Here is a 27,461-nt window from a genome sequence, read left to right as displayed (position 1 = left end):
GACAAGCTTAGAGAACAGGCAGAAGTTGGTGTCTCAAGGCAGTGGCCCAACTTGGGAAGCCAATGTGGGTCAAGAGATCAAGAGGGGTAAACTGGAGGAAGGAGTGTCAAAATGGTTTGGGTGGAGGTGCAGCGATGTTAAAGAGGTCACAGCTCTACCCTTTAAATGCTATAGGTTCTATATGTCTATCTGTACACATACACACACGCTCGTACACTCACACATTCGCACACTCATGCACTTATCCCAAGCTGGCTCACTGTGGCAACTCCAGCCCTAGCAGCCCAAAATTGAGATCTGTCCGATAAAATCTGCCTCTTAAAAAAATAGAGCGAGGCCCCACGGAGTTCTTCTGTTCCACCCAGATTCTGGGCCACAATCCTTACTCCTTTGCCCCGATGCAGAAATCGATGCTATAGGGGTCAGGATGGAAAGTCCGAAAAGAGAACAGGTGGCCAAGCTCACTCTCTGTCGCCATCTTCACTGCTTCCTGGAGAAGGGAACAGGACAAGTTAGCGTCAGAAACATCACGACCCAGAGGCCATATAGATTACAGAACCACAGACCTCTATCCACCAAGCTGCAACGGTCAAAGCCCTGAAAATAAGAGAACAAATCTGCCCGCCCCCTCACAACTATGCCAGTTTTGTAATTAATGCTATCAGAAAACCATAAGTAAGGACAACCACACCAGACAAAGTATACTTTGGACCAGAGTTCATTTCGGGGGGGATCGCGGGGGATAGCAGTTCCCCCGGGTGAAGTAGGGGGGGGGGGCACATGACGAAGCCCCGCCCCCTGCTTTCGGCCGCCCTGCTTCCAGCCCTCATTCAGCCAGGAGGAGGCAGGAAAAGAGAGAGGGTAAGTTGCTTCCTCCCTGCCTCTCCCCACCCCTGCCTGCCTGGGGCCAGGGAGGGCCTTCACGGGGCTTCCTTGCACTCCCACCGGCCTTGCAGGTCCACCGCCGGGCCCCTCATGGGGCTCGGCAGTGGAGCCGTAAGGCCGGCGGCGGCCGGGACAGTTGGGGGCGGGGTGTGTGGCCTTATGACAGACTTCCGGTGATGTCAGAGTGTGTGGCCTTATGACACACTTCCAGTGATGTCAGGGTGTGTGGCATATGCTCATGAGTTATGCTAATGAGTTCCCCTAGCTCTTTTTCTACGAAACGACCCCTGCTTTGGACTCTCTGCATTTAAAAAAGAGGCTCATGGCCCTGTGAACATGCTTTGAACTCTCCTTTAAAAGTACATAGGATATCAGTGACTCTAGTGCTGATAAATTACGCCCATTGGCTGGCCTCTTCACCCTTCCACGTATTGGAGGACAAAGCACATGGCAGCTGATGGCCTGAGGGAGCTCCTTCCGTCTTAATCATTCCAGTGGGGTAACTATGTTAGTCTACTGCAAGAACAAAATCAAACAAAAGTCCAGTGGCACTTTAAAGATTACATTTTGTTCAATTTCAATTTCAAAACCTTTATTGGCATAGATCAGAATCATAAACCGTCACCCTTCAGTTCATGGATTTAGCACACAGCTTCCTCATTATAAGGCCATTGCAGAACTTAGCCACCCCTTCAAGAACCACTATATTTTGTGAAGCCAGTAAACGGTACAACCTTCTGCCATCAGATTTACATTTTGTTAATCTTTAAAATGCCACTGGACTTCTGTTTAATTTTACTTCTATTTTAGGCACTCAGCTGCTGGAAGGTTTCATTCACAATAGTAGCTGGTGGCAATGTAGGTGAGAAAGCAGTAAAAGAAAGTGACTGGGTCTGGCTGTCGATGAGAGCCTCCCTTTTGTAAAGCCAGCACTTAGGGCCAAAGAGAAATCTAACATGTGCCTTTAAAGCAGCATTCTTTTACATCTCTTTTAACAATGAAGCACTAATGAGGACTGCATCTATCGATTATTGTACAAGCTAAAGAATAAAACCTTTCATTTTAAATGCTGAAACAATAAGTTATTGATAACTGATTACTGTACAAGGACACCAAGCCTCTGAGTTAGTATTTATGAAACTGAGCCTTATGACTTCCTATTGTTTCATCCATTCTTTTGCCTATCATTAACTGTGCCCTTGAGATTCGGTACACTGGGCTAATGGTGGGAATGTATTTTCTTAGTGGCTCTATTCACATAAAGCTTTCATGTGTTCAGTTATTTATACATAGGAATGCCATGAATTTTGCAGGAAACCAGCAGTTGAACTTATACTGTTCAACACTCACAATCAGGCTGTGAGCTGATCAGGGATATGTTCAGATTGCATAAAGCAATTCTAACAGCTTCCCAACAAGTTTGCAGCTGCCTGTTGGTCAGAAGCTAACCCACAGCTGATTGCAGGATCAGCTGGGAGTCAGGTTCTGATGCACCACCAATCCTCAGAACAGCAGCTACACAGTGAAGTTTCTCATCCCTCCCCTCCTACCTGGGTGGAGACAGAAGCAAAGCTTCTGAGCTCCTGATTGCAAAAGGGAGAGGAGAAAAAGCTAATTTCTCTGCAGCCTAAGAAGAACCCGACTTCCAGCTGATCAGTTAATTAGGATAGTACTACTTCCTTCTCTGTTGATTCCATGCATTTTAAGGGGTAAACCTCCCACAAGTCAACCCCTTCCCTCCAGGATCAATGAAGTAAAGTCATGTGGGCCAGAGACACCTTGGAAGGGGCACAATCCTCTTCTTTAATGACCATGCAAGTGAGCAACTATGGATTAGGGCTACATAAACCTTTTAAAGAGGAAACCATATCCCTGTTCTTTCTTCCTATTCTCTAAGTGTAAACATTACAAAAAGTATTTTAAAATACATCTGGAAACTGAAATAATCTCACATGAACATGGCCTCCACAGTGTTAACTAGACTTGCCAGTCCCCACTTGGGGCAAGGGATTCCCCACCCCCAGTTTCCATTGCCTGCTGCTGCTCCTCCAAGTGCAGTGGAAGAAAAATAGAACAAAACCTGGCAATGTTATGTGTGCCTTTTTGTCACTTCCAGTGAAAACTCAGAAGCAATGGAGGGTAGCTCTAGGAATTGCCAGAAGCTCTATGGTAAAGCCACACTGTTTCCAGATATTCCTAGACCTACCTTATATCACTTACAGGTTTTCACTGTAAGTAAGTGACATAATGATGCATGCAACATCATGGTCCCACCATGTCCCCCCGCAAACTGCCTACTGGTTGCTGGGCATGGCCTGATAACCCTAATATTAACCCTTAGATTGTGACTAAGTAACAATGAAAGGAACTAAAGTGCACCTCCTCAGGAGGTAGACCCATCCTGCTTCACCCTCCCCATCCAACACTTCAGCAGTCCTTCTTTATTTCCTGGTTCTGATCATGTGACATCTGCTCCACATTGTGGAACCCATCTACGGGATGGGCGGGATATAAATGCAATAAATAAATAAATAAATAAATGTGTGTTGACAAGAACTGCCCCATTGCTCAAGGCCTGATGAACACTTCCGGAGACATCTAGGTTCCTCACTCCTCATTAGGTCCTTTCCTTTTTGAATGCATCTTACCTCCTACAGACTTGACATCTGAGTTGGTGACGTGTGTGATGGAGAACCGTGACACTGGGGCAGGTGAGACAGTGAAGCGTGAAAACTGAATGGGCAGCACCTGCTTCTGAGCGGGCCCTAGCACGGGTGGCAGTCTGGGAAGGGCTGGCTCAGACACTGCCGGTGTTAATGTCTGCACAAAAGGCGATTTCACTGGCATGAGGGGGAAGTCATCATCCCATTCAAAACCACCACCTGGAGTTGAAAACAGACACAAAGGAAGAGTCATGAATCGTGCCACAAACTGGGCCTTCTGCCTGTTAAGCTAAAGGTGAAGGTTTCCCTTGCTCAAAAGCCAGTCAAATCTGACTCTAGGGGGCAGTGCTCATCTCCATTTCCAAGCCAAAGAGCCAGCGCTGTCCCAAGACTTCTCCATGGTCATGTGGCCGGCATGACTAAACACCAAGGTGCACGGAACGCTCTTAACTTCCCACCAAAGCGGTCCCTATTTATCTTGCAATTTCTTGCTTTCAAACTGCTAGGCTGGCAGGAGCTGGAGCCAGAGACGGGAGCTCACTCCGTCATGCAGCACACTCGGGTCTCGAACTGCCGAGCTACAGACCTTCCGGTCTGCAGCTCAGTGTCTTAACCTCTAAGCCACCGAGGCCCCACCTGCAAATATACAGCCAAAAAGGCCATACTACTGATATAGTTCTACCGTCTATCCCCCTCTAGTGGTCAAAAACTGGGAGTTTTAACTGAGCTGCTTCCTGAGGTCAAATTTATATCTGAAGGGAGGAATAAAAGAAATGCTTTCTGTTCCCAGTGATCATAGCAGGGAAAAGCTCCCATTCTGAACCAGTTCAGCAGACAGTGAAACTGTCATGAGACCAATGCAGGTAAAGGCAGGCAATGACAATGGTGACAAAGAGACCTCCAATACAAAGAATGATCACCCACCCTTGGAAGTCAAGAACGGTCACGACCAAAAGGAACTCAGAAAAATACAATCACACGAAGTGTGTGTGTGTGTGGGGGGGGAAGTAATGCACAGTCCTGAGGGAACAACGCAAGGTAACCTGAGCTCAAAAATACTGTTCACAAAGCTGCAGGGAAACATAACGTGACACTTCCCCCCCCCCGCCGCCGCCGTCCCCCATAGCTTTAGCTGGCTTTCCATTCCCCACCCAAGTCCTACCCTTACTCTCTTCTTCAGAGGTACTCCCTTCTGAGGAACTGTTTGGTGTCTCTGTCGGGCCTGCAGGGCCTGCAGGACTGTTGCCTTCTTTCTGCACAGACTGGGCCAGGCCTGGCTCTGTGACCCCCGGGAAAGGCTGGTCTGCAAGTTCCTTTGTGGGACTTTCCTGCACACGAGAGACACAATGGATCATTATCACATGTCACGGGACCATCTGCTACAACTCAGGCTGCCCTCCTGGGGAGAAGCGGCTCACTCTGCCAGGTCCTGCTCTGCCCCCAAGCCCTTCCCTTCTCACTTTTGCAGGCTCCTAGTTCACCTCCCTGCCAGGTTGAAAAGCCTGGGCTGGACTTAATGGCAGGACTTCAGGTTAACATTTGATTAGTTCTGCCATTTTTCTGGGTTGACAGTATGATGGTACCTTCCTAGAAAGTACTTGCAATAAATGGCACCGATATGTTCAGGTGTACTAGAATTACATGCCAGTAGAAAGCGCTCATGTTTGCAGGTTTAGGGATTTTTAAAGCCCAGGGTCCTTTCAGCCGTGGGGCTGGCCTTGTGCCCCACAGGAGATGGTGGTGAAGGAATGCCCAATGACTCCTTCAGAGCCTTATTATGAGGCAAATGCAAACAAATGCAAAAGGTGCCCTCTCTGTGGCCTGGCACCTCTCCAGGCTCCTCTCTCTCCCTTCCAGCCCCCACCCCAAGACGAGTCACCTGGTCAAAGAGGTAGACGGTGACATCATCATAGAAGGAGACAGCCTTCTTCTTGCGCTCCAGGTCATCACAGAAGGATTCCACCAGCAGGTTGGGCATCTTGAGAAGACTGCGCAGGTTGCGCGCACTGTGGCTCTCGGCCACCACAATGGGCACCGTAGGCGATTCCTCCTCGCTCTCTTCACTCTGCTCTTGGATGTTGTAGCAGCGCAGTTCCTCATCAGACTCATCGCTGTCCTCTGTGTCGTCTTCCTCTTCCTCAGGATCGGTGGAGGTGGATGACTGCTGGGAAGGCACCCCTGACAGGTCCAGTGAAAGACTGGAGAGCGCAGAATTGCTCTCTAACTCCTCACTCTCACCAGTCCCCTCCAGTTCCCCCGGATACTCTGGCTCTCTTGACCCCTTCTCCAGCCCTGCATTCCCTGCCCCCACATCTCCCTCAAGTACCAGGATGGGCACCTCTGAACTCATGACCACAGGCGACAGGAAAAAAGATCTGGTGGGAGCCAGCTGTGGGGGCACAGCAACAGTCCCTTCACACTCATCCCTGACTGGGCTTGACTCCACCTCCTCAGCAGCAGCTCCATTTACCAGCAACTCCCGTGATGCCCTTGGAGGTCCTTCCCTCACGACTTGTTCCTCAGCCTCTGGAAAGGTGCAGCCCACACTGTCTCCGCAGGGGGCAGGGGGCTCGGGGCAGGGAGGCACTTTTTGGTTAGGGGCCTTCCCCAGCCCTCCGAAGGCTACCTGGCAGGGCTCTGACTCGTGCCCCTCAAAACCATCACTGTCCCCTTCCCCATCCTCCCGAGTTCCCCCTTCAGTATCATAGTCAGAGAAGTAGGCTGAGTCACGGTAAGGGTTCTTCTCGTCTAAGACATGCAGCTCAGCACTGAAAGAACTTGACAGACTTAGCTCTTTGGTCGAGTCCCCCCTGTCTTCTTGCATCTTTCCTAGCTGTGGAAAGTTTTCGGGCTCTCGCACCTCGTGAGGCTCCTTGAGGACAAATTCAGGAGACTCGTAGTTCTCGGTATCATACCCACTGTCCAGGGCCTTAGGCTGGCTTGAGGATACACAGGCTGTGGGGCTGAATGCCTCACAGGAGCTGGTGGTGGAGGGAATGTCCAATGACTCCAAAGAGTCAGGGGTCCCCACCTGCTTCTGCAAGGACTTGAAGGCAGGCAGTATATCCTGCCGTTCGACACAGTCAACCGAGAAGTCAGCAAAAACTCCAAAAGTGAGCTCAGCCGTATCCTCATCGCTAGCCTCATCCATATCGGGGAAGCTAGCGCTCGACACCGTCTTGTCTGGCGTCTGGTCCAGTTCACTGCTGATGGTCTTGCCATTTTCTAGGTTGATCTCCTGTAGCATCCTGGGTGGGCGTTCAACTGAAGCCTCTTCCACAAGGACAGGATCTTCCCCAGCGACTAGTGTCTCGTCTATTAATTCAGCTGGCGTAGTTGTATCCCCAGTGTCTATACTGACAGCTGGGTCTGGCACAGGTAATGATGTCCCCAAGTCCAGTTCCTCCAACAGTGGCCCAGTGGCCGGGGGGCACCCTTCTCCACTCTCAGTCCAGGGATCTGTGGAGTCCTCTATACTGACCTCGATACCAGCAATGTCAGGTGATACTTTCTCCTCTGCCGGCAACTCAGCATCTAGACATGGGGAGCCCGCGTGAGATGACATCACGCACTCCCCACCCAGCAGTGCAGCTCGCAGATCCTTGAGCCCGAGAGTGGGCTCATCCCGGGGTACTGTGCACAGCGGTTCTGCCATGAGCCCCTGGAAGGTGATCATGTGCCGGTAGCACCAGCTGTCATTCGCAGGTGGCTCACAGGGGGATAATGAGTGGCCGCTGTTATTATTGGCTGAGGTGTTGGATGTCCACTGCTTGCTGGAGGAAGGGGATTCGTCATTCTCACCCCCTTCACTCCTGGGGCTGCCACAAGAGTTCTCCTCATCCAGATCCAGAGTGACACAGTCCAACGTGGCCTCCTTGTAGCTGTAGGTCACTGACGGCGACACACCCAGTGGGTCAGTGAAGGCAGTCTTCTGCAAAACCGGAACAGGCCACTCAGAGCCACTGGGCTCTTTCAGCAGGTAGTCATCAGCACTTTCCCTTGGGGAGGCCTCATAGTATGGGACTTCCTTGTCCCCTTGTCCTCCATAGGAGTAGTATTCGGGGGGTTCCCAGTGACTGTCGGTGTGTGTGGAATGGCCCAGAAGAGGTTCCATGGTGAGTGAGACAGCAGGGCTATTGCTTGATTCATAGGGGCCCTCCTTGGCTTGCCAGCTTCGGGACGAACAGCCAAACTCAGGACTGTAGGAGCACATCGTGTAGTCCAGATCAGCCCCGCTACCCTCTGAGGCCGCTTCTTCAATGCGGATGTAGTACTCGCTATTAAGTGAGGGGCTGTGGGCACTCAGGACAGGAACCACACCTGGCGTGTGCAGACCAGGACAGCCTTGCACCTTGCACTCATAGCAGGAGGGTGAGACGCCCAGGCTGAGGTGCCCGCCCCCTCCACCGCTGCTGCTGGCTGAGTAGTAGAGCTCGTGATAGCGGGCAGGTCCATGAGGGCTCAAGGCCGAGGCTGGAAGGTGCTCAGCTTTGCCTTGGTCCCACTTGTACTCAAAGTTGAGGCCATGACTCGTCTCCATGACAGTCAGGACATCATCGCCATCGTTGGAAAAATGTTCCAGCAGTGGGAAAGAGGAAAGCTCAATGCCCATGTGGCTGGAGCCGGAGCCAGAGCTTGATCCTCCACCACCCCTGGGTTTCATGGAGTTCCAGCGCCTCTCAAACTCCTCCTCAGCTTCCGAAGCCCCCTTGGCACATAGGTAGGAGAGTAGCAGGTGCACCTCCTCAGCAGTGGGGCGCTGCTCTGGCTGCAACCAGCAGAACTGCATCACTTCATACCTGAGAGCAGGGAAGAAAGAGCACAGTCTCCGTCTTTGCTCTCAGAGTAATGCCTGTCATGCAACCACACAGAGGGCATCCCCAACCTCAAGTCTCACTACTTGCTTTCCAGATGTGTTTTCTCTCCTAGCAACACAGCCCCTTCCTTACTCTCCAGCCTCACACAACACCCCTCTGGGCACTTAAGAACTGCAGCTAGAATGTTGTATACTGTCACACACTCAGAGAGAACAGAGCAGCATTCATGTATCACTCTGTACCCTACACTGACTTCCCACCAAGGTACAAGTCGCACCTAGTGGAGCACTAGGAATCAGCCACGTGCTGACCGGGAAGTGAGTCCATCAGATGAGCCTGGTTCATGCATTCAGCTCAGCCAAGCCTCCCTTCTAATCCTTCGCAGAGTCTGGCCTTTCAGTCCTCCTGACCCTTTCTAGCAAAATGATGCACACAGACTCCAGGTGTGCGACTGACCCACGCTAGTGGGCTGACATGCCCACTGTCACTAAATAGAGGGCTGTGTTGGGGAAGCAATGTGGGAGCCTAGTACAAAAGCAGCTTACAAACGCCTGCCCACCCAACTGGTCCCACCTGTCAAAACTAGCCTTTGCCACACCTGTCCCCATGGGCCTACCACCATCCCTATCCCTTGCAGTACTATTCCACTCACCAGCGGTCAGAGAGTGAGAGTGGGAGCTTCGGCTTGGGAAGTTTAAGCTGCTGCTCCTTGATGGCGTAAGTGAGCACCTGCCGGTCCGAATAGTGGCAATAGGGCTGGCCTCCCAGCTCAAAGAGCTCCCAGATGGTCACACCCAACGACCTGCCAAAAGAGGAGAAAGTCAAAACACAAAGAGAGGCACCGCCAGGGCTTTGTTTCTGGGGGGACGTGCCAAATCGGCGTTCCGGAACATCTTCAACACAATTATTTTTAAAGGTTCACGGGTTTTCAGTATACAGACTGAAAACTTCATTTCCCTCGAGAGTTCCAGCACCTCCCCCCCCCCCAAAAAAAAGCCCTGGCCACAGCACACCATAGACAGAGAGGACCATGTCATACATGCCCAACTCCTCTGAAGCCAGGGTAGCTACATTCAAAAGGAGCAAACTCAGGAGATACAATCCTCGGCGGCATCATGCAGGAGAGGGTCTCTTCCAGGCCATACTATGTCAGAGGCAACGTGCCCCCTTTTCTCTGCTTGTATAGAGTTACTACGTTCTCACAGATAATGTTTTGAGTAACAAAAGTTACTCATGCCTGAGACTGCCTCCTGGACTCTGGGCCTAGGGAATAAAGCAGCCATTTAGAGATGACAGGCTGCCTTCCTGCGCACTTGGCTCCGTTACCTGGTTCTAGACCATCTTTGCTGTGCCAATATCCCATCTTCTCAGAACCTGGTCTATGGATCAGGCTGCGCAGAGTCTTTATACGGTTTCCTCCTCCCTCATGTAGACATCAGCCCAATACTCTGCCACTCTCCTATCCCCAGGGCCACTTTCCTCATCACACCAAACCTCCAATTTTCTCACCAGATATTGCTGGTCTTGGTCTGGTCAACAATAAGCAGGTTGCCGTGAACCTCATCGATGAGTTCAGGAGCCACCCAGCGCAACGGCACCCACAGCTGGTCAGCCGTCACAAAATAGTCATCCTGCCAGGCATGCAGAGACAAAGCCAGACCACGTCAAACTGGAACCAACAGAAACTGCACACTGGTCAGAGGAAGGGCAGACCTCACCCTCACCTACATGCCTGCTCTAAACCCCATGCCCTACCAATGATTATGGGAGCACGGAAAAGCTGGTCCCAATGGGAAATATGGCCGTTCCATGATGGCTGCTTCCCACCTGCTCCTGCTTCTCCCCCTGTCACCTCCTCTACCCAGCCACTGACAGACAGCACTATGGTGGAGGATAATGGCAAAGACCACTGAGTCTCGTCTAAGTGTCTGCAGATATGATATGTCTGTTTCCCCACCACCACATATACTCCTACTCTCCTCTTTGACATCTGCATTCCCAGCAATGTTTCCCCTCACTCAAAGACGGCTGCTCCCTCTCTCAGTCGGCACTTCGAACCCTGCAGTAGAAACCCAGCCAGCCTTGTGTGTGTCCCTTTGCCTGGCTCCCTACCCCAAAGCAGACTTACTTTGTACTTGCAGTGAGAAAGACCATAGTCGCCGATTTTGACAGTCAGGTCAGCTGTGAGTAAACAGTTCCGCAGTGCCAGGTCACTAAACAAAAGAAATGCCCAGCTGAGATTATACAGCGGAAAGTGGTAAGCGCCAGCCAGGCCAGGGGGATTCGTGCACTGTGACCAAGACCAGCAGAAGCACAGAGCCAGGGCGTGAGGAAGAACTGATCAGATTTGGGAAGAATCCCAAAGTTTCTGCCCTCCCTCCGTGAGGTCCACTCAGCATACCGAGCACCAACATGAAGACCTCACCAGCCAATAAAACTGAGGGAGTTTGAAAGTTACCCTTTAGCCACACACCCGCCTGAGTTCATTAGAGCTGTTGCATCCTGCCACTCTTCTTTCTCCTGATGTTCTCCTGAAGTTCCCACAATAGAGGAGCAAGCACAAATGGGAAGCTAGTTAGCTGGTCAGTAAACTGAGGGAGAGTTCACCTCCATTCATGGCACGCCTGGCTTGCCCTCCTGGTCCTTATCCCTTTGCCACAATACACTGATTGCTGCAAGGCTGCCTTTTTACTCCTCCGTTCTACAGTGGAATCAAGGACACCATCACAACCATACATAATGGGAAATTTTAAAAAAAATGCAGTGTAAAAAAGCAAACGCATACTGGAATTTCTGGATGTGGAATGCGTACCTTTTTAAAATCCTAGCTCCTCCACATGAGTGAGACTTTGGAGCAGTTTGGCCCAACGTAGCCACCCCTCCCCTCCAGATCAAATGGGTGCAATCAAACACACACTTCTGGCTCACATGCCTCACTTGTCCCTACCTCACTATGATGCCAGCTTAGGGGTGGGGGCTATGTGATCGATGCAAAGTGTCCCAAACTCAAGCAACTTATCTAGAGTCGATATACTGCAGCAGCAAACTGCTTGTGTGACCACACCCTTCCATCCTTCCCAGTAACCATGTCATTTCACCCATCCTCTTTGCCCAAATGCCCACAGTTCTCTTGTGTGCTTTCCTTTCCTTTCCTCCCCTCCCCCCTCTTCTCTATGACCTCTGACCTAGCAATATACCTGGGATTTCAATCAGAATGCATTATGTATTTTTGCTTAAGTTGGCCTATCGGTATTTCATTAGTATATTATGTGGGGCTTTGGGGCACGCAGATGCACAGTGTACACTACAGCATTGTTAGATGTGTGGTTGCTGCTGCCGTGTTTAGTGTTTATGGGATGCCCTTATGAAGATCACAGTAACCTAAGTTAGACTGATACATTTTGCAAAGTACAGTAACCCAACTACCCTTAGTTTATGGAGATGGAATGTAGAATTCACTGGCTTCTGTTCCTTTAGGGGAGGTATGGGGAGCTGTTGTCTAATTTATTCACCCTTTCTGCAACAAATATATTTCCTCCTTCTGCTGGAACTCTCACTGGGCCATTCATCCAAGACCAATATGTGCTCACATTCAAGCTCCCAGGAATAACAGTGTTTGAATTATGTGAAGAGTCCAAAACAAAGGGTTAGAAACACAGCAGAGATCTAGTGTATAGATTTAGGATTGCAAGGGTGACCAGCAGCTACTGGCCTAGAGGATTTCCCCCTTTATGCCTGATGTCCAAACTCTAATTAAAAAGGTACAGAGTTACTGTGCCACTATTTTTAGCCTAAAAATAAAAAAGTGATTCTGCTCTCTGAAAGATCTGCTGGAAATTATTCACTTACTAGTTGAGTTGTCCTCCTTAAACACATAGCTTAGTAATCAGTTATTGAGCTAAAAATAATAAAGATAATAATTCCTTCAGCAGCAGTCACAAGTTTCTCTCTCTGTCTCCAGGAGCAAACATCAATCAGTAAACCAGCAGTAGAGGACTACTCGATTCATCTCAAGGGTTAGTTGAAACAGAAAGAGGTATGATTGCTTTTAGCAAACCTTAGCTCCTGTGGTTAAATGGTCTCACACACATCATGCCAAAATTAATGTTCTGCATAATGGGAAACGAACTTTCTAGAAGGTGCTTCAAATACGTGTACATACCTATATACCCCAGGAGGTGCACCCCTGGTGAGTACCCTTTTAAATAGACCTCCCTTTTTTAAATAACCCTCCTAAAGAGCTAGGTGTCACTGAGAAACAGGACCAGGTGGAAACACCTTCTCTGTCCCCTGGAGTTCCCGGAGAACAACTCCCATCAGCCACTGCAGGGGAAGCAGGAGCATCCACAAGGGATGGTGGGATATGGAACTATCTCAGGCATGTTTGTACCTGATTGAGGCTATCAAGAGAGAGAGAGAGAGAAGAAGAAGAAGAAGACAAGAATTTGCACAGGGCTTTTGGGTGTTCAGAAGACTTCACACAATCCTTACACTAATCTTGAAAGGGCAGTCAGTATTATTAATCGCATATTTTGGATGCTACCTAGTGAATTCGTGTTAAAGGTGGGGATTGAACCAGGGATTTCCTAATCTCTTAGCCACTATGCTACACAAAACTCGATGTCCTGTGTGGCCTAAGACTTCTCTCCTCGCCTTCCTGGAGTATGCTTCTTCATCAGACGAGAGCGCTCACCCTCTTCAACAAAATCACTGATGCTGGAGTCTCTGAGGGCCACTCACTCAGCACCAGGATATTGTTGGGGAAGAGGAGCAATTGGTAAAAGAAGCGCAGAAATGGCAGAAATACCCAGAGCCTGCTGGTTTCTTGCTGTAAGCTATATCCCATATGTCCAAGCAGGATAAAAAGAAAGAAAAAGAAGGGAGCAGGACTGGTCAGACACATAGCAGACTGTGTATAAGGCACTCTCTGCACAAAATCTCAGGGCTCAGCCCTTTGGTCTCTCACAGCCCACAGGTCCCACCCGAGAAGCCAAAATCTCCTGTTCCCATTTTGTTCCAGAAAAACCTATGAAGTCATGCCAGAATATAGTTCATTCTGCATCTGAAGGTTTTTTTGCCACCGCTACTCAGCAGGCCTCAGCACCCCACCCCCAGCAAAGCTTTTATAACATGCCCACGCTCTCATGGTGGTCTCTCAGGTGGGTCTCCGGAAATTTCCGGAAAAGCAGACAGCTTCAAAACACATTCAGCCAAGGATCTGAGTGGCACGACCTAGCTGTGGAGTGGGCTCAGGGCACCTCCCTGTGTCACAAACAGGTAGGCTGAGAGAGCCACAGTAGCTGATCTATTGCATACTACGGCCAAAACCCTGCGTACCTCCTGCCCCTTTTCTGGCTCGGCACTTGATTCCTGGCCAACTCAAGCACACATGCACACACTCCCACACAGGAAGCAATTAGACGGGAGGTCTCACCTGTGTACATAGTTGTTGCGGTGGAGGTGTAGCAGGCCACAGGACACCTCGCAGGCCATGCGTTGCAATGTCAGGGGGTCAGGTGCCAGTGCCTCGGCCGCATGGCAGCTCCGCAAGTAGCCCTTCAGGTCACCCTGTCAGGGTGGCAGCAGCAGCAGCGTTACCCATGGCAACCGCTGCCTCTGGACCTCTCTTGTGAGGTCTCAATGGATGGGTTGGAGAAGAACAAGAGAGAAAAAGCATCTCTGCAACGCAGTCAAGGGGGATGGTTCCCAGACCCCAAGAAAGCCCAGGTTGAGAGTAGAGGAAAGGTCATATACACTAAAGCATCACAGCAACATGGAGAGGAAACGTTGCTGAATTTGGAAGTGCAGAGCCCACGCGAACACATGAAGCCGCCTTATAGGGAATCAGACCATTGGCCGATCAATGCCAATGTTGCCTACTCTGACTGGCAGTAGCTCTCAAGGGTCTCAGTCTTTCACATCACCTGCTGCCTGGTTTTGGTTTTTTGTTTTGACTGGCGATGACAGTAATTGAACCTGGGACCTTCTGCATGCAAAGGAAATGGTCTACCACTAAGTCATGGACCTTCCCTGTCGTCACTTAGTCCAACCCTCCCTTATGTAAAGCAGAACCATCCACCCACCATCCCCCTGCAGGTCAGCCTAAGCAAGACAGACCATATTGTGGATAGGGCGGATGCACTGCATAAAGGCAGCAACAGAGCCATGGCTTCAGGTGGCTCACCTAAGGGACAGGCAATATGATACAACCCCCAATCTCTGCCAATGACCCACAAGAACATTTGATGCTTCCTTGCCTCTAAACCCAGGGGCTAAGACATGATCGAGGAGGTATGGAAGAAGGAAGCAGTGGGATTTCCCTCTACTAGTGACTCACCAACGGACAGAACTCCATCACCAACAGGTAGGGTGTGACCTCTGCACATTGGGCCAGGCACTGCAGGAGATTCGTGTGCTGGAGGGCCCTGGGCAGCAGGGGAGAGAGAGAAATGGGATTGGAGGGGAAAGTGCAAGGGAGCAAGTCCAGAGCTGGGGTAAGGAAAGGCTGAGGAATGCTGACCGAGGGCTTCAGGATACAATGAGGATCATGGACATGGCAGAGGAAGGGAAACCAAGCCTCTGAGGCCAACAGGATACTATCTGAGCAATGAGCAGTAGAAAAACAAGGGCTAGGATAGTCAGGAGAGCAGTAGGTTAGGCCTACAGATGATGCTCCAACCAGGTCTAGCTGAGAAACAAATCCATTTCAGTATGTGCAGTTTTCCTTCCTTCCCCTTTCCTAACAATAGGTTCATTTGGGGACAGGGAGGGGCTCCCATGACACAGCCCGGCACGGACAATAAATAAATGGATCCTAAGCGGTGCCAGCCATCTCAGCATGTCCACAAACAATTGCGAGTTGTTTGTGCATGAGTCAGTACAGTCATTCATTGCTTTCCAACACTGCCCTTCCCTTCCCACACCTTCATCAGCGCCCCTTGGGTCAGAACTGCAGCTCTCCTGCCACTGGGGCATATGCTCCAAAGCAGCTTATCTGCTACAAATTAGACACCACGAGTCTGCTTAAAGCGCCTCCGTGCATGCAAGGGGGACCTAACAGCCCTTTAGTTGTCATGGATACATGACCAGAGAATGCTAGTTGTTCTGGATTAATCAATGCTGAGTAAAATAATGTGCATCCAGGAGCAGAAGAAATACTTTTATGTTCTTAGGAAATGGAAGCAAGGTTGTAGCTGCCGGCCCTTCACACTGGTAAAAATGTATTGTGTGTGTGTGTGTGTGTGTGTGTGTAAAGTGCCATCAAGTCACAGCTGATTTATGGCAACCCCATGGAGTTCAAGGCAAGAAATTAAGCAGGGGTGGTTTGCCTTTGCCTTCTTTTTCAAAGGCTTACTTGGTAATCTCCCATCCAAGTACAAACCCTACTTCACTTATGCAATCTGATGAGATCGGGCTATATTTTACCATTCCACATCCTGATTAAAACATTACAAATTCCCAAGTACTAATCACAAACGTTTGGCTGACTGGATCTCCCCAGCCTTGCTGAGGATATGTCTTTAAGCAGATTCCCACTCCAGCCCTACAGAAGGTGTACAATCCTAACTCACAAAATTTATCCTGTCCTCCTAACCTTTATGTCTCCCACTTCCTTGCCAATGTCATTCTATCAGTCCTTATTCAGAGTGTCATACAGTTCTGAAGTTCCTCCTCAGCACCAACACTATGGTCAAGGAACCTTCTTAACAACTCCCTGTGGCCCGTGTGTCATGTTGACAATGGAGGAATTCTCTGTCTTCCATTAGAATGAGACTTGCTGTGATGTATGGAACAGTTCTGTATTTAGTTGTACTGTAAAAAGGTAAAGGTAAAGGTTCCCTTGCTTGAAAGCCAGTCGAATCCGACTCTAGGGTTGTGGTGCTCATCTCCGTTTCAAAGCCAAAGAGCCAGCACTGTCCAAAGACGTTTCCGTGGTCATGTGGCCGGCATGACTAAACACAAAGGCGCACGGAACGCTGTTACCTTCCCACTGAAGTGGTACCTATTTATCTACTTGCAATTTCTTGCTTTCAAACTGCTAGGTTGGCAGGAGCTGGAACTAGACACGGGAGCTCACTCCGTCATGCGGCACCCGGGTTTCGAACTGCTGAATTACTGACCTTCTGCAGCCTGCAGTTCAGCGTCTTAACCACTTGAGCCACCGCAGCTCCTAGTTGTACTGTACTTTTAAGCCTATTTTATTTTTCTGTTCTGGCTTGGGAGTATGAGCTTTGGTGGCTGCAGTTAGCAGTGTGCCCTTGGCCTAGTCGTCTACAAGTAACTGTTACTCCTTGTTGCTCTTTGGGTCTACAATAAAGCTGGTTAAGGCCTCATGTTGTGTGAGTGTTGCCAATATTTTCAACACCTATCCTCTGTGCGTCACCTGTGATGGACAGTTACGAGCGAACATGGTTCCCAGGCAAGAATTTTCACTGGGTCCCCCCTTCATAGTATCCATCCGCAAAGCCAACATCACAGGGAAACAAATCATACAACCTGCACAGCTCCACAGCTCCTCCGACCACGGCCTCCTCCAAGACTCTGTCCCCCTTTTAGCAACCCTGTTTGCGAACTGTCTGGGTGATTTCCCACAGGCGCTGCTCCGCGCTCACTCTTTGGCCCGATGGTACGTGTCAATTTCACACAAGCTGCTGCGCAACCGCATTTTGCCCCGCAGCTTCGTGCAATTTCCCCCGCGTCTACTCAATCCTGTTTTTTGAGGATTGAGTAGACACGGGAAAAATCGCACAAAGCTGTGGGGCAAAATGTGGCTGCGCAGCAGCTTGTGTGAAATTGACATGTACCATCGGGGCAAAAGGGAGGAGTGAGCGCGGAGCAGCGCTTGTGGGAAATCACGCTCTGACTTTGTAAATCAATGTGATGGAAGGGCACAGAGCAAACTTGGCAGCGTAGCCATGTCTATATTATTGGGCTGGGGGTTTGCCATCAATGGATCCTCATGCAGAGAGGACCAGAGAACGTGATCAAAGATCCAGACCCAAGGAGTCCTCCTTCTGCATCCCCTGCTACAGAATGGCTCGAGGACCTACCTATATGGCTGAGCCTCTTCCAGGAACTGCATCTGATCTTGTACACTGGCACTGGCCTTTAGCTCCTTAACGACCACTTGAGTGCTGCTGAGCCCTGCATTCACCTCACCGAGGAACACCTAAAAAGCAAGAGAGAGAAGTACAACCCTGTCACACTCTTACAGCTGAACATGCTAGGACAGTTCTCAGCATTGCTCAGATGGGAACTGAGGAAGCCGAACTGACAAGATGGTTGCCAGGGCAAACATCACATAGACTACGAAGTTAAAAGCTAGCTTAGTCACCACTGGGCTTGTGCATCAAAAACCCAACCTCACCCACTGTTCTTCAGCAAAACCAAGAAGCTCATTCCTTTCCTTGCTTCAGTTTATTCCACTTTGTGTGTATATGCCTTTGTGAGTATTCACAAAGTATTCCTTTGTGAGATTCCTTTTCAATGCAAAGAGTGTCATCCATTTGTTAGCTAATAGCTTGTGGACAAAAGTGTCACAGGATAAAGTATAATCTGGTTGCAAACCTTGGCCCTTGTTTCACGCCTGCTCCTGGGCTAAATCTACACTGCAACAGAACAGATTTGATGCATTTACTCATTCTTTTATTTAATTTAAAGCTTATACACTTTTTGCAGATAACATGAGCTCTCAGGGGGGCTTCATAAGATTAAAATGCATAATTACAATCTATTAAAAATAATAACATGGTAACCTCCTGGCCCTACAACCTTCCTCCATTAGCAATTTCACCTCCCTGACCTGTCTCTGCCTATAATTCAGATTTGCTATCGCAAGTTTTCAAACTGGCTTTTTTTTTCAAAGAGAGGGAGGAAGGGAGGGAGGGAGGCAGAGGCACTGGGAGTCAGTTCCCCCCCCACACACCTCATGCCAAATGATAAGCAATAGCAATAAATATACATATGCAAAGGACTGACAACTCAATGTCTTTGGGGCCATCTGAAATCCATGCTTTGTCTCAGGTCTCCAGTTTCCCTTACCTGTGCCTTTCCTGCCTTGGCGATCCCCCTAACTCTTGACTCACTAATGACTCATTCCATCCGTTTCCACTTCATTCCTTGTCTCCCTGCCCTACAACAATCTCCAATAGTAAAGATCTCCAATAGTAGCTTGTAACGGAAAACACATTGTTCCAATCCTGCTCCCATAAGCAGCAGTGACCAAACTGCTCAAGGTAAGAATGCACAGGAACCAAACTGCCCACTTCTCCCTGACTTTCCAGTTTAACTCCACACATCCTCTGTGGCCCACTCTGTAAATCAATGACAGGGAGAGGGGTCAAACCCAGGGCAGGGACTTACCTTACCAAACCATCCATGGCCAATCTCCTTGAGGTACAGCAGGCTGTGGCGTCCGAGGTCAGTGGATTTGAGGAGCTGAACTGTGAAGAAGCACACAGAATGGTCTGAGCTTCAGCATGTCCTGTCACACAAGCTCGTCGTTCTGCTACTCTGACCCCAATTCTAGCTTTCCACAAAAGATGGGGGTCTGGCGCAGAAGGCAGTCTAAATAACCAGGCACAGGGAAGCCTACAGAAAGGAGCAGCCACCCCGGGCCCTGAGGCCAGCTTGAAGGGTCTTGATGCATCTTCACTGACAGAGCGGAGCAAGGGCTGAAGGTAAGAGACCCCATGCACGTACACATGTATGCACAAGGAGCCCTCTGCCAGAGCCAGCCCAAGCCCCCGGGCAAAGGAATGTGGCTATGCAGTGCCCACCCAACTGGGCAGTCCCAGGTCCCAGCAAGCAGGCAGTGCCATCCCTTCTCCCCCTCAGTGCCAGACGCCGCTGTTCCCGTCACTCCAAGCTGCAAAAGCCCTATTGTTGGGCCCAGCACTGGTAGCTGCAGCTGGACACTGAACCCATTCTTTAGGTGTCCATTTAGATCACACAGAGCTGCACAGGACGAAATCATGTGGGCAGAGCAGAGGGGACCTACTGCCCGGCTAGCTGGCCCAACTCCTCTTCCATCCTACCCATTAAAGCAACCCTTGGATTCCTCAGCCACTTCACATGGGAAAGAATGCAGTGTCCGTGGGAGCTGGGGACCAAAGAGCCTTTGTTTCTGGGGTGGGGTGGGGGGGAGAGGAATTGCTCCGGTCAGGAGAAGAGAGAAACTTCAGCTGAAATGAGAAGGTCAGATCCCTTTCTGGGAAACCCAGGGCACCACACCTTCCTTAGGCTCTTGCCTTGCCTATTAATGGCGGGTCCAGGATGCTCAGGCTGGAAGTCTGTTTTCCAGGTATTCTGCCCTAGGAAGAGCTGCCTGGAAAACCTATCCTGTCCTCTAAATGGGAATGCCCTGCCATGCTGGCCCCACAAGATGGCACTGTTGAGTCACAGGCCAAGCAGGGCCCCATCTGAAAAGGCAGAACAATCCAGAAGGTGCTAGTTGGAGGGGGATTTAAAGAACAGCAGCGTAATGCTGAAGCAATTTGGAAACACAAAGCTCCTGTGATGTGGGTTTCTAGCATGTCCCGTAAAGAATGTCAGTTTGTCACCAGTCCTCCACTTTGGCCCTTCTATCACTCTTGCACCAAAACTTTTCAATATTGAATTTGTGGTATTCTTCTGACTCCTTGGAGGGGGAATAGGACTTGGAGGCAGAGAGGACAAGATGCACAAGGGGGGGGCGGGGTGTCCATCACATCCATGCCTCCTTGGAGGGGGAATAGGACTTGGAGGCAGAGAGGACAAGATGCACAAGGGGGGGGCGGGGTGTCCATCACATCCATGCCTCCTTGGAGGGGGAATAGGACTTGGAGGCAGAGAGGACAAGATGCACAAGGGGGGGGCGGGGTGTCCATCACATCCATGCCTCCTTGGAGGGGGAATAGGACTTGGAGGCAGAGAGGACAAGATGCACAAGGGGGGGGCGGGGTGTCCATCACATCCATGCCTCCTTGGAGGGGGAATAGGACTTGGAGGCAGAGAGGACAAGATGCACAAGGGGGGGGCGGGGTGTCCATCACATCCATGCCTCCTTGGAGGGGGAATAGGACTTGGAGGCAGAGAGGACAAGATGCACAAGGGGGGGGCGGGGTGTCCATCACATCCATGCCTCCTTGGAGGGGGAATAGGACTTGGAGGCAGAGAGGACAAGATGCACAAGGGGGGGGCGGGGTGTCCATCACATCCATGCCTCCTTGGAGGGGGAATAGGACTTGGAGGCAGAGAGGACAAGATGCACAAGGGGGGGGCGGGGTGTCCATCACATCCATGCCTCCTTGGAGGGGGAATAGGACTTGGAGGCAGAGAGGACAAGATGCACAAGGGGGGGGCGGGGTGTCCATCACATCCATGCCTCCTTGGAGGGGGAATAGGACTTGGAGGCAGAGAGGACAAGATGCACAAGGGGGGGGCGGGGTGTCCATCACATCCATGCCTCCTTGGAGGGGGAATAGGACTTGGAGGCAGAGAGGACAAGATGCACAAGGGGGGGGCGGGGTGTCCATCACATCCATGCCTCCTTGGAGGGGGAATAGGACTTGGAGGCAGAGAGGACAAGATGCACAAGGGGGGGGCGGGGTGTCCATCACATCCATGCCTCCTTGGAGGGGGAATAGGACTTGGAGGCAGAGAGGACAAGATGCACAAGGGGGGGGCGGGGTGTCCATCACATCCATGCCTCCTTGGAGGGGGAATAGGACTTGGAGGCAGAGAGGACAAGATGCACAAGGGGGGGGCGGGGTGTCCATCACATCCATGCCTCCTTGGAGGGGGAATAGGACTTGGAGGCAGAGAGGACAAGATGCACAAGGGGGGGGCGGGGTGTCCATCACATCCATGCCTCCTTGGAGGGGGAATAGGACTTGGAGGCAGAGAGGACAAGATGCACAAGGGGGGGGCGGGGTGTCCATCACATCCATGCCTCCTTGGAGGGGGAATAGGACTTGGAGGCAGAGAGGACAAGATGCACAAGGGGGGGGCGGGGTGTCCATCACATCCATGCCTCCTTGGAGGGGGAATAGGACTTGGAGGCAGAGAGGACAAGATGCACAAGGGGGGGGCGGGGTGTCCATCACATCCATGCCTCCTTGGAGGGGGAATAGGACTTGGAGGCAGAGAGGACAAGATGCACAAGGGGGGGGCGGGGTGTCCATCACATCCATGCCTCCTTGGAGGGGGAATAGGACTTGGAGGCAGAGAGGACAAGATGCACAAGGGGGGGGCGGGGTGTCCATCACATCCATGCCTCCTTGGAGGGGGAATAGGACTTGGAGGCAGAGAGGACAAGATGCACAAGGGGGGGGCGGGGTGTCCATCACATCCATGCCTCCTTGGAGGGGGAATAGGACTTGGAGGCAGAGAGGACAAGATGCACAAGGGGGGGGCGGGGTGTCCATCACATCCATGCCTCCTTGGAGGGGGAATAGGACTTGGAGGCAGAGAGGACAAGATGCACAAGGGGGGGGCGGGGTGTCCATCACATCCATGCCTCCTTGGAGGGGGAATAGGACTTGGAGGCAGAGAGGACAAGATGCACAAGGGGGGGGCGGGGTGTCCATCACATCCATGCCTCCTTGGAGGGGGAATAGGACTTGGAGGCAGAGAGGACAAGATGCACAAGGGGGGGGCGGGGTGTCCATCACATCCATGCCTCCTTGGAGGGGGAATAGGACTTGGAGGCAGAGAGGACAAGATGCACAAGGGGGGGGCGGGGTGTCCATCACATCCATGCCTCCTTGGAGGGGGAATAGGACTTGGAGGCAGAGAGGACAAGATGCACAAGGGGGGGGCGGGGTGTCCATCACATCCATGCCTCCTTGGAGGGGGAATAGGACTTGGAGGCAGAGAGGACAAGATGCACAAGGGGGGGGCGGGGTGTCCATCACATCCATGCCTCCTTGGAGGGGGAATAGGACTTGGAGGCAGAGAGGACAAGATGCACAAGGGGGGGGCGGGGTGTCCATCACATCCATGCCTCCTTGGAGGGGGAATAGGACTTGGAGGCAGAGAGGACAAGATGCACAAGGGGGGGGCGGGGTGTCCATCACATCCATGCCTCCTTGGAGGGGGAATAGGACTTGGAGGCAGAGAGGACAAGATGCACAAGGGGGGGGCGGGGTGTCCATCACATCCATGCCTCCTTGGAGGGGGAATAGGACTTGGAGGCAGAGAGGACAAGATGCACAAGGGGGGGGCGGGGTGTCCATCACATCCATGCCTCCTTGGAGGGGGAATAGGACTTGGAGGCAGAGAGGACAAGATGCACAAGGGGGGGGCGGGGTGTCCATCACATCCATGCCTCCTTGGAGGGGGAATAGGACTTGGAGGCAGAGAGGACAAGATGCACAAGGGGGGGGCGGGGTGTCCATCACATCCATGCCTCCTTGGAGGGGGAATAGGACTTGGAGGCAGAGAGGACAAGATGCACAAGGGGGGGGCGGGGTGTCCATCACATCCATGCCTCCTTGGAGGGGGAATAGGACTTGGAGGCAGAGAGGACAAGATGCACAAGGGGGGGGCGGGGTGTCCATCACATCCATGCCTCCTTGGAGGGGGAATAGGACTTGGAGGCAGAGAGGACAAGATGCACAAGGGGGGGGCGGGGTGTCCATCACATCCATGCCTCCTTGGAGGGGGAATAGGACTTGGAGGCAGAGAGGACAAGATGCACAAGGGGGGGGCGGGGTGTCCATCACATCCATGCCTCCTTGGAGGGGGAATAGGACTTGGAGGCAGAGAGGACAAGATGCACAAGGGGGGGGCGGGGTGTCCATCACATCCATGCCTCCTTGGAGGGGGAATAGGACTTGGAGGCAGAGAGGACAAGATGCACAAGGGGGGGGCGGGGTGTCCATCACATCCATGCCTCCTTGGAGGGGGAATAGGACTTGGAGGCAGAGAGGACAAGATGCACAAGGTGGGGGCGGGGTGTCCATCACATCCATGGCAGATGCCATTGCAACACATACTGCAAATAATAAAACAGGACTCCAGCAGCACCTTTAAGATGCTGCAGAGAAACTCTGATATAAGAGGATCTGCATCACAAAAATGAAAATAACCAATGAACATGGCTGGGGTGACATGGTTCAAAAGCAAACTGTTTAGCACTCCAAGGAAGTTGCCAAAAAAGCTGCCCACTCCTCGACTGCAGCTGCTGCCAATGGCAACCAAGCACCCCCCCCCCACAGGACAGATGTGGGCGAAGACTGAAACAAGGATTTGATCCACCAAGATACAGTATCCAGCAAGCAGCTGCAAGTGTGCCGTGGGCAGAGGGACTGAGAGCCCAGTTGCTTCACAGCCATAAGGGTAGGAGGGGAGGGGAGAATGGGGGTCTTTGAACTGGAAGTAAGAAAAAGAAAGAAAGGTTGCTGAGATCTAAGGACTATAAGCAGTCTGCTTGTACAGTGAAATCACTCAAAGCTTGGCTGTCATAGGGGGGGGGGTTGCACGGGGTACCCCAGTTGTGATCTTTGGATTCATACCACAACATACTTATTACTGCCTCATTCTGGCTGCTTTACATCTATTAGTTCAGTAGAAGGCTTTCTTCCTGTATTAGTTCCACAGAGAATAAAAACACAATATGGCTTTAACAAAATTAAACTGACAACTCTTGGTAAAAGGATAAAGCTTTTGCTTTACACAGAACAGATGCCGTCCTGAATATGCATTTCATATAAGAACGTTTGAATACCTCTACACTCATGGAAGATACGGTCTCATCTAGGTGGCATTTCTTAGGATTGTTCAGCAGAGGGCCAGCGTGATATAGCGCTTACAGTGTTGGACTAGGACCAGAGAGACCCTGGTGCAAATCCATGCTTGCCGTGAAGCCTGCAGAGTGAGCTTGGGCCAGTTACTCTCTTTCAACCTAACCTCAAAGGGTGGTTTTGAACATAAAATTAAGGAAGGGAGAACCACACCAAGGAAAGGAGAAACTGAATCCAGGTAAGATGGAGGTTCTTGTGGCTGGGTAGGGGTTGGGTTGCCAACCATGGCAACCTCCCATCTCTTGACGGCATGCTCTGAGTTTGGATATGACTCTGGACATCACCTTGTCTATGGAGGCCCAGGTTGCGAAGGTTGCCAAGCTAGCGTTTTTCTAACTGTGCCAGGTTAGGCAACTGGCTCCCTACCTGTCTCATCCTGACCTAGCCACAGTAACCCATACAATGGTCACCTCCAGGATAGACTACTGTAATTCGCTCTATGCGGGCTTACCCTTGAGCCTGACTCCTATTGGGTGTTGTAAATAAGAAACGGGAGACTGACCAGTTATGAAGGTGCACAGAGAGTTTATATAGTTATAAAGGTGAATATATACAGAGATATATACAGGCTATTGTACAGCATGTCGTGCCTTAGTCTATGAGAACTAAGTCCCCATCCAGTTTACTAAGCTGATAGCTATTATGCTAAACCCCAGCCAATCTCTAACAGGGTGATGCAATCACTAACTCTAACAAGCCCAGAAAGAGTAACACCTGCTAGAAAACACCTGGCTGTAATTACATGATTACCAGCATGACAGCTAGGTCTGACAAACAGATCAAACTGATCTATAGTAACTGCTTGCTACCTCTATCACTCTGACATATATCTCAATAGCTCCAGCTGATCCAGAATGCGGCCATGCGGGTCCTTACGGGGACCCCTCGGATAGCACATATTCAGCCTGTGCTGCACAAGCTGCATTGGCTTCCAGTGGAGTGCCAGATCTGGTTCAAGGGTTTTGGTTTTGACCTTTAAGGCTCTCGGTGGTGAGGGACCCACATATCTTTGGGACCGCCTCTGTCAATATGCCCCTGGAAGAGCATTACACTCTGGGAATAAGAACCTTCTGGTGATCCCAAGCCTGAGAGAGATCTGGCTGTCCTCAGCTAGGAAACTCTCTGCCAGAAAACATATGTGCCCTGCAGGGTTTACTATCGTTCCATAGGGCATGCAAGGCAGAGATGTTCCGCCAGGCATTTAGTGGAGAGCAACGGCGGTCTGGCACTCTCATACCCACACTCCCCCCCCCCTCATCCACATCCCCTCCACCCTAAGGGGTTGGTGGGTTCTGAATATGCTGATATGTTGTTGATGCTTTTAAGTATTTTAAAGTTGTTCTTAATTTTATTATTTTTTGTATTTGTCTTCTGAGGTAAGCCACCCTGAGCCCTGCTTACACCACAATTTAAGAAAGATATAGACAAGCTGGAACGTGTCCAGAGGAGGACAACGAAGATGGTGAGGGGTCTGGAGACCAAGTCCTATGAGGAAAGGTTGAAGGAGCCCAGTATGTACAGCCTGGAGAGAGACGACTGAGAGGTGATATGATAACCATCCTGAAGGGCTGTCATATAGAGGATGGTGTGGAGTTGTCTTCTGTTGCCCCAGGTTGAAATTAAATCAGAAGAGTTTTAAGTTAAACATTAGGATAAACTTCCTGACAGTTAGAGTGGTTCCTGAGTGGAACAGGCTTCCTCAGGAGGTGGTGGGCTCTCCTTCTTTGGAGGTTTTCAAACAGAGGCTAGATGGTCCTCTGACAGCAATGCTGATTCTGTGAATTTAGGCAGATCATGAGAGGGAGGGCAGGAAGGGTTTCCTCGGTGCTTCGTTCTTGTGGCCCTTTCTTACATGCCCAGGGAAATGCTGATCGCCACTTTGGGGTCAGGAGGCAATTTTTCTCTAGGCCTGTTTAGCTGGAGATCCTGGAGGTTTTTTTTTTTTTTTTTGGTCATCTTCTGGGCGTGGAACACCAGTGTGGAGGAGGAGGTATTTGTGTATTTCCTGCATTGTGCAGGGGGTTGGACTAGATGACCCTGGAGGACCCTTCCAACTCTATGATTCTATGCCTAATAAATCAACTTAAATAAATAAATAAATAAATAAATAAATAAATAAGCCACTCTGAGTTCCCTGCAGGAAGGGTGGGATAAAAACGTAACAAAAAGATAAAGATCTCAATCCCCTACTGATGCTAAACCTAAGTACGTGTACACTTTGTATGTATTCCTTCTCACTGAGTTTGGTTATGTTTTTACACATCTGTCTTCAGTTCCCTGCTGCCCCTATCAAATTTAGGACAGGGCCCTGTTTTTTTTGCTTATGTTACTCAGTAAAGATTCATGTACATTGATAACGAAATCCAACAGGCTGGATGCAAACCAGAGAATGGAGCTAACAGAATGAGACTTTTTCATCTTCTTTATCTTGCCATAACCCAGTGAGACCCCTCAACTTCTGTTTCAGGAGGTCAAAGGATCTTCACAAACAGTGTGTGGGAGACAAGGTGGCAGAATCCCTCCTCTGCCAGTAGAGGTGCTGCTACCTTGGTGGAAGAGCATAATTGGATCTTAGTACTGCTGCAACACCTGCCTATCTGCACTGGTGCCTCTTCCATGGGGCTCATATGTACAAACACAATGCGGATTAGTCACCCACAGTGCTCTTTTTACCACAGTGAAGTACTCACAATCACTGGGGGGGGGGGGCCTTCCGGACACCTTTTCAGTGCATGAGCATTAGTAAGCGAAAAATTCGAATCCTTGCCCATCATTGTGAGGTTTGTGCAAGAGTGTGCTGTCGCTAGCGTAGATTGTGAAAGAGTCACATAAATAAACACAGAGGCTTCACAACTTACCTGAGCGTCCAGGCTGCCTGGACATGGGCAAGGAGACTTCAGTGAGAGGCAGAATATAAACTTCAGGTCCATTCTGTGTGGCAGGTGAGCCCTGGGTAGAGAACTCACTGGCATATTCTTCTCCCTCAGCATTCTCGAATTCCTGGGGACAAAGATGGAAGGGAGTGAAAGAGCCCACCACAGGGCAGAGAGACATTTTTAACCCCACATGTAGAAAGAAGCAGAGCAGAAACATCCTACTCCTACTCATATTGTCATGGTGACTAAAATAATGCATGTCAAATTCTTGAAATACTCTGAAGGTTTATTATCTCACACAGAGATGAGGAAGCATAGACACACACATATTACCCTATACATATACACGTGGAGTGGGGGGAGAGAACACACTTTCCTTCTTGCACATGTAAAGGGAAATGTGAACAACACGGTGTGTGTGTGTGGGGAGACAGG

The 27,461-nt window shown here is 50.6% G+C and overlaps 1 protein-coding gene across 1 annotated transcript; it reads right to left on the bottom strand.

Moving 5' to 3' along the window:
• Positions 1 to 416: 416 nt before the first annotated feature.
• On the bottom strand, positions 417 to 27,048 carry AATK (apoptosis-associated tyrosine kinase). The gene is made up of 12 exons (XM_015408740.1): positions 27,009 to 27,048; positions 18,728 to 18,807; positions 17,416 to 17,534; positions 14,703 to 14,790; positions 13,800 to 13,933; positions 10,494 to 10,578; positions 9,875 to 9,996; positions 9,018 to 9,167; positions 5,428 to 8,347; positions 4,711 to 4,876; positions 3,534 to 3,767; positions 417 to 490 (listed from the first exon to the last, which is right to left on the bottom strand). Exons 1-12 carry the CDS (start codon positions 27,031 to 27,033, stop codon positions 462 to 464), a joined length of 4,152 nt encoding a protein of 1,383 aa, XP_015264226.1. The 5' UTR covers positions 27,034 to 27,048; the 3' UTR covers positions 417 to 461.
• Positions 27,049 to 27,461: the final 413 nt, after the last annotated feature.

This window comes from Gekko japonicus, unplaced genomic scaffold (assembly GCF_001447785.1).
Source record: "Gekko japonicus isolate JY-2015 unplaced genomic scaffold, Gekko_japonicus_V1.1 scaffold57, whole genome shotgun sequence".
Lineage (NCBI taxonomy): Eukaryota > Metazoa > Chordata > Lepidosauria > Squamata > Gekkonidae > Gekko > Gekko japonicus.
Note: the sequence above shows the minus strand (reverse complement) of the source record. Positions and strands in the feature narration are given on the sequence as shown.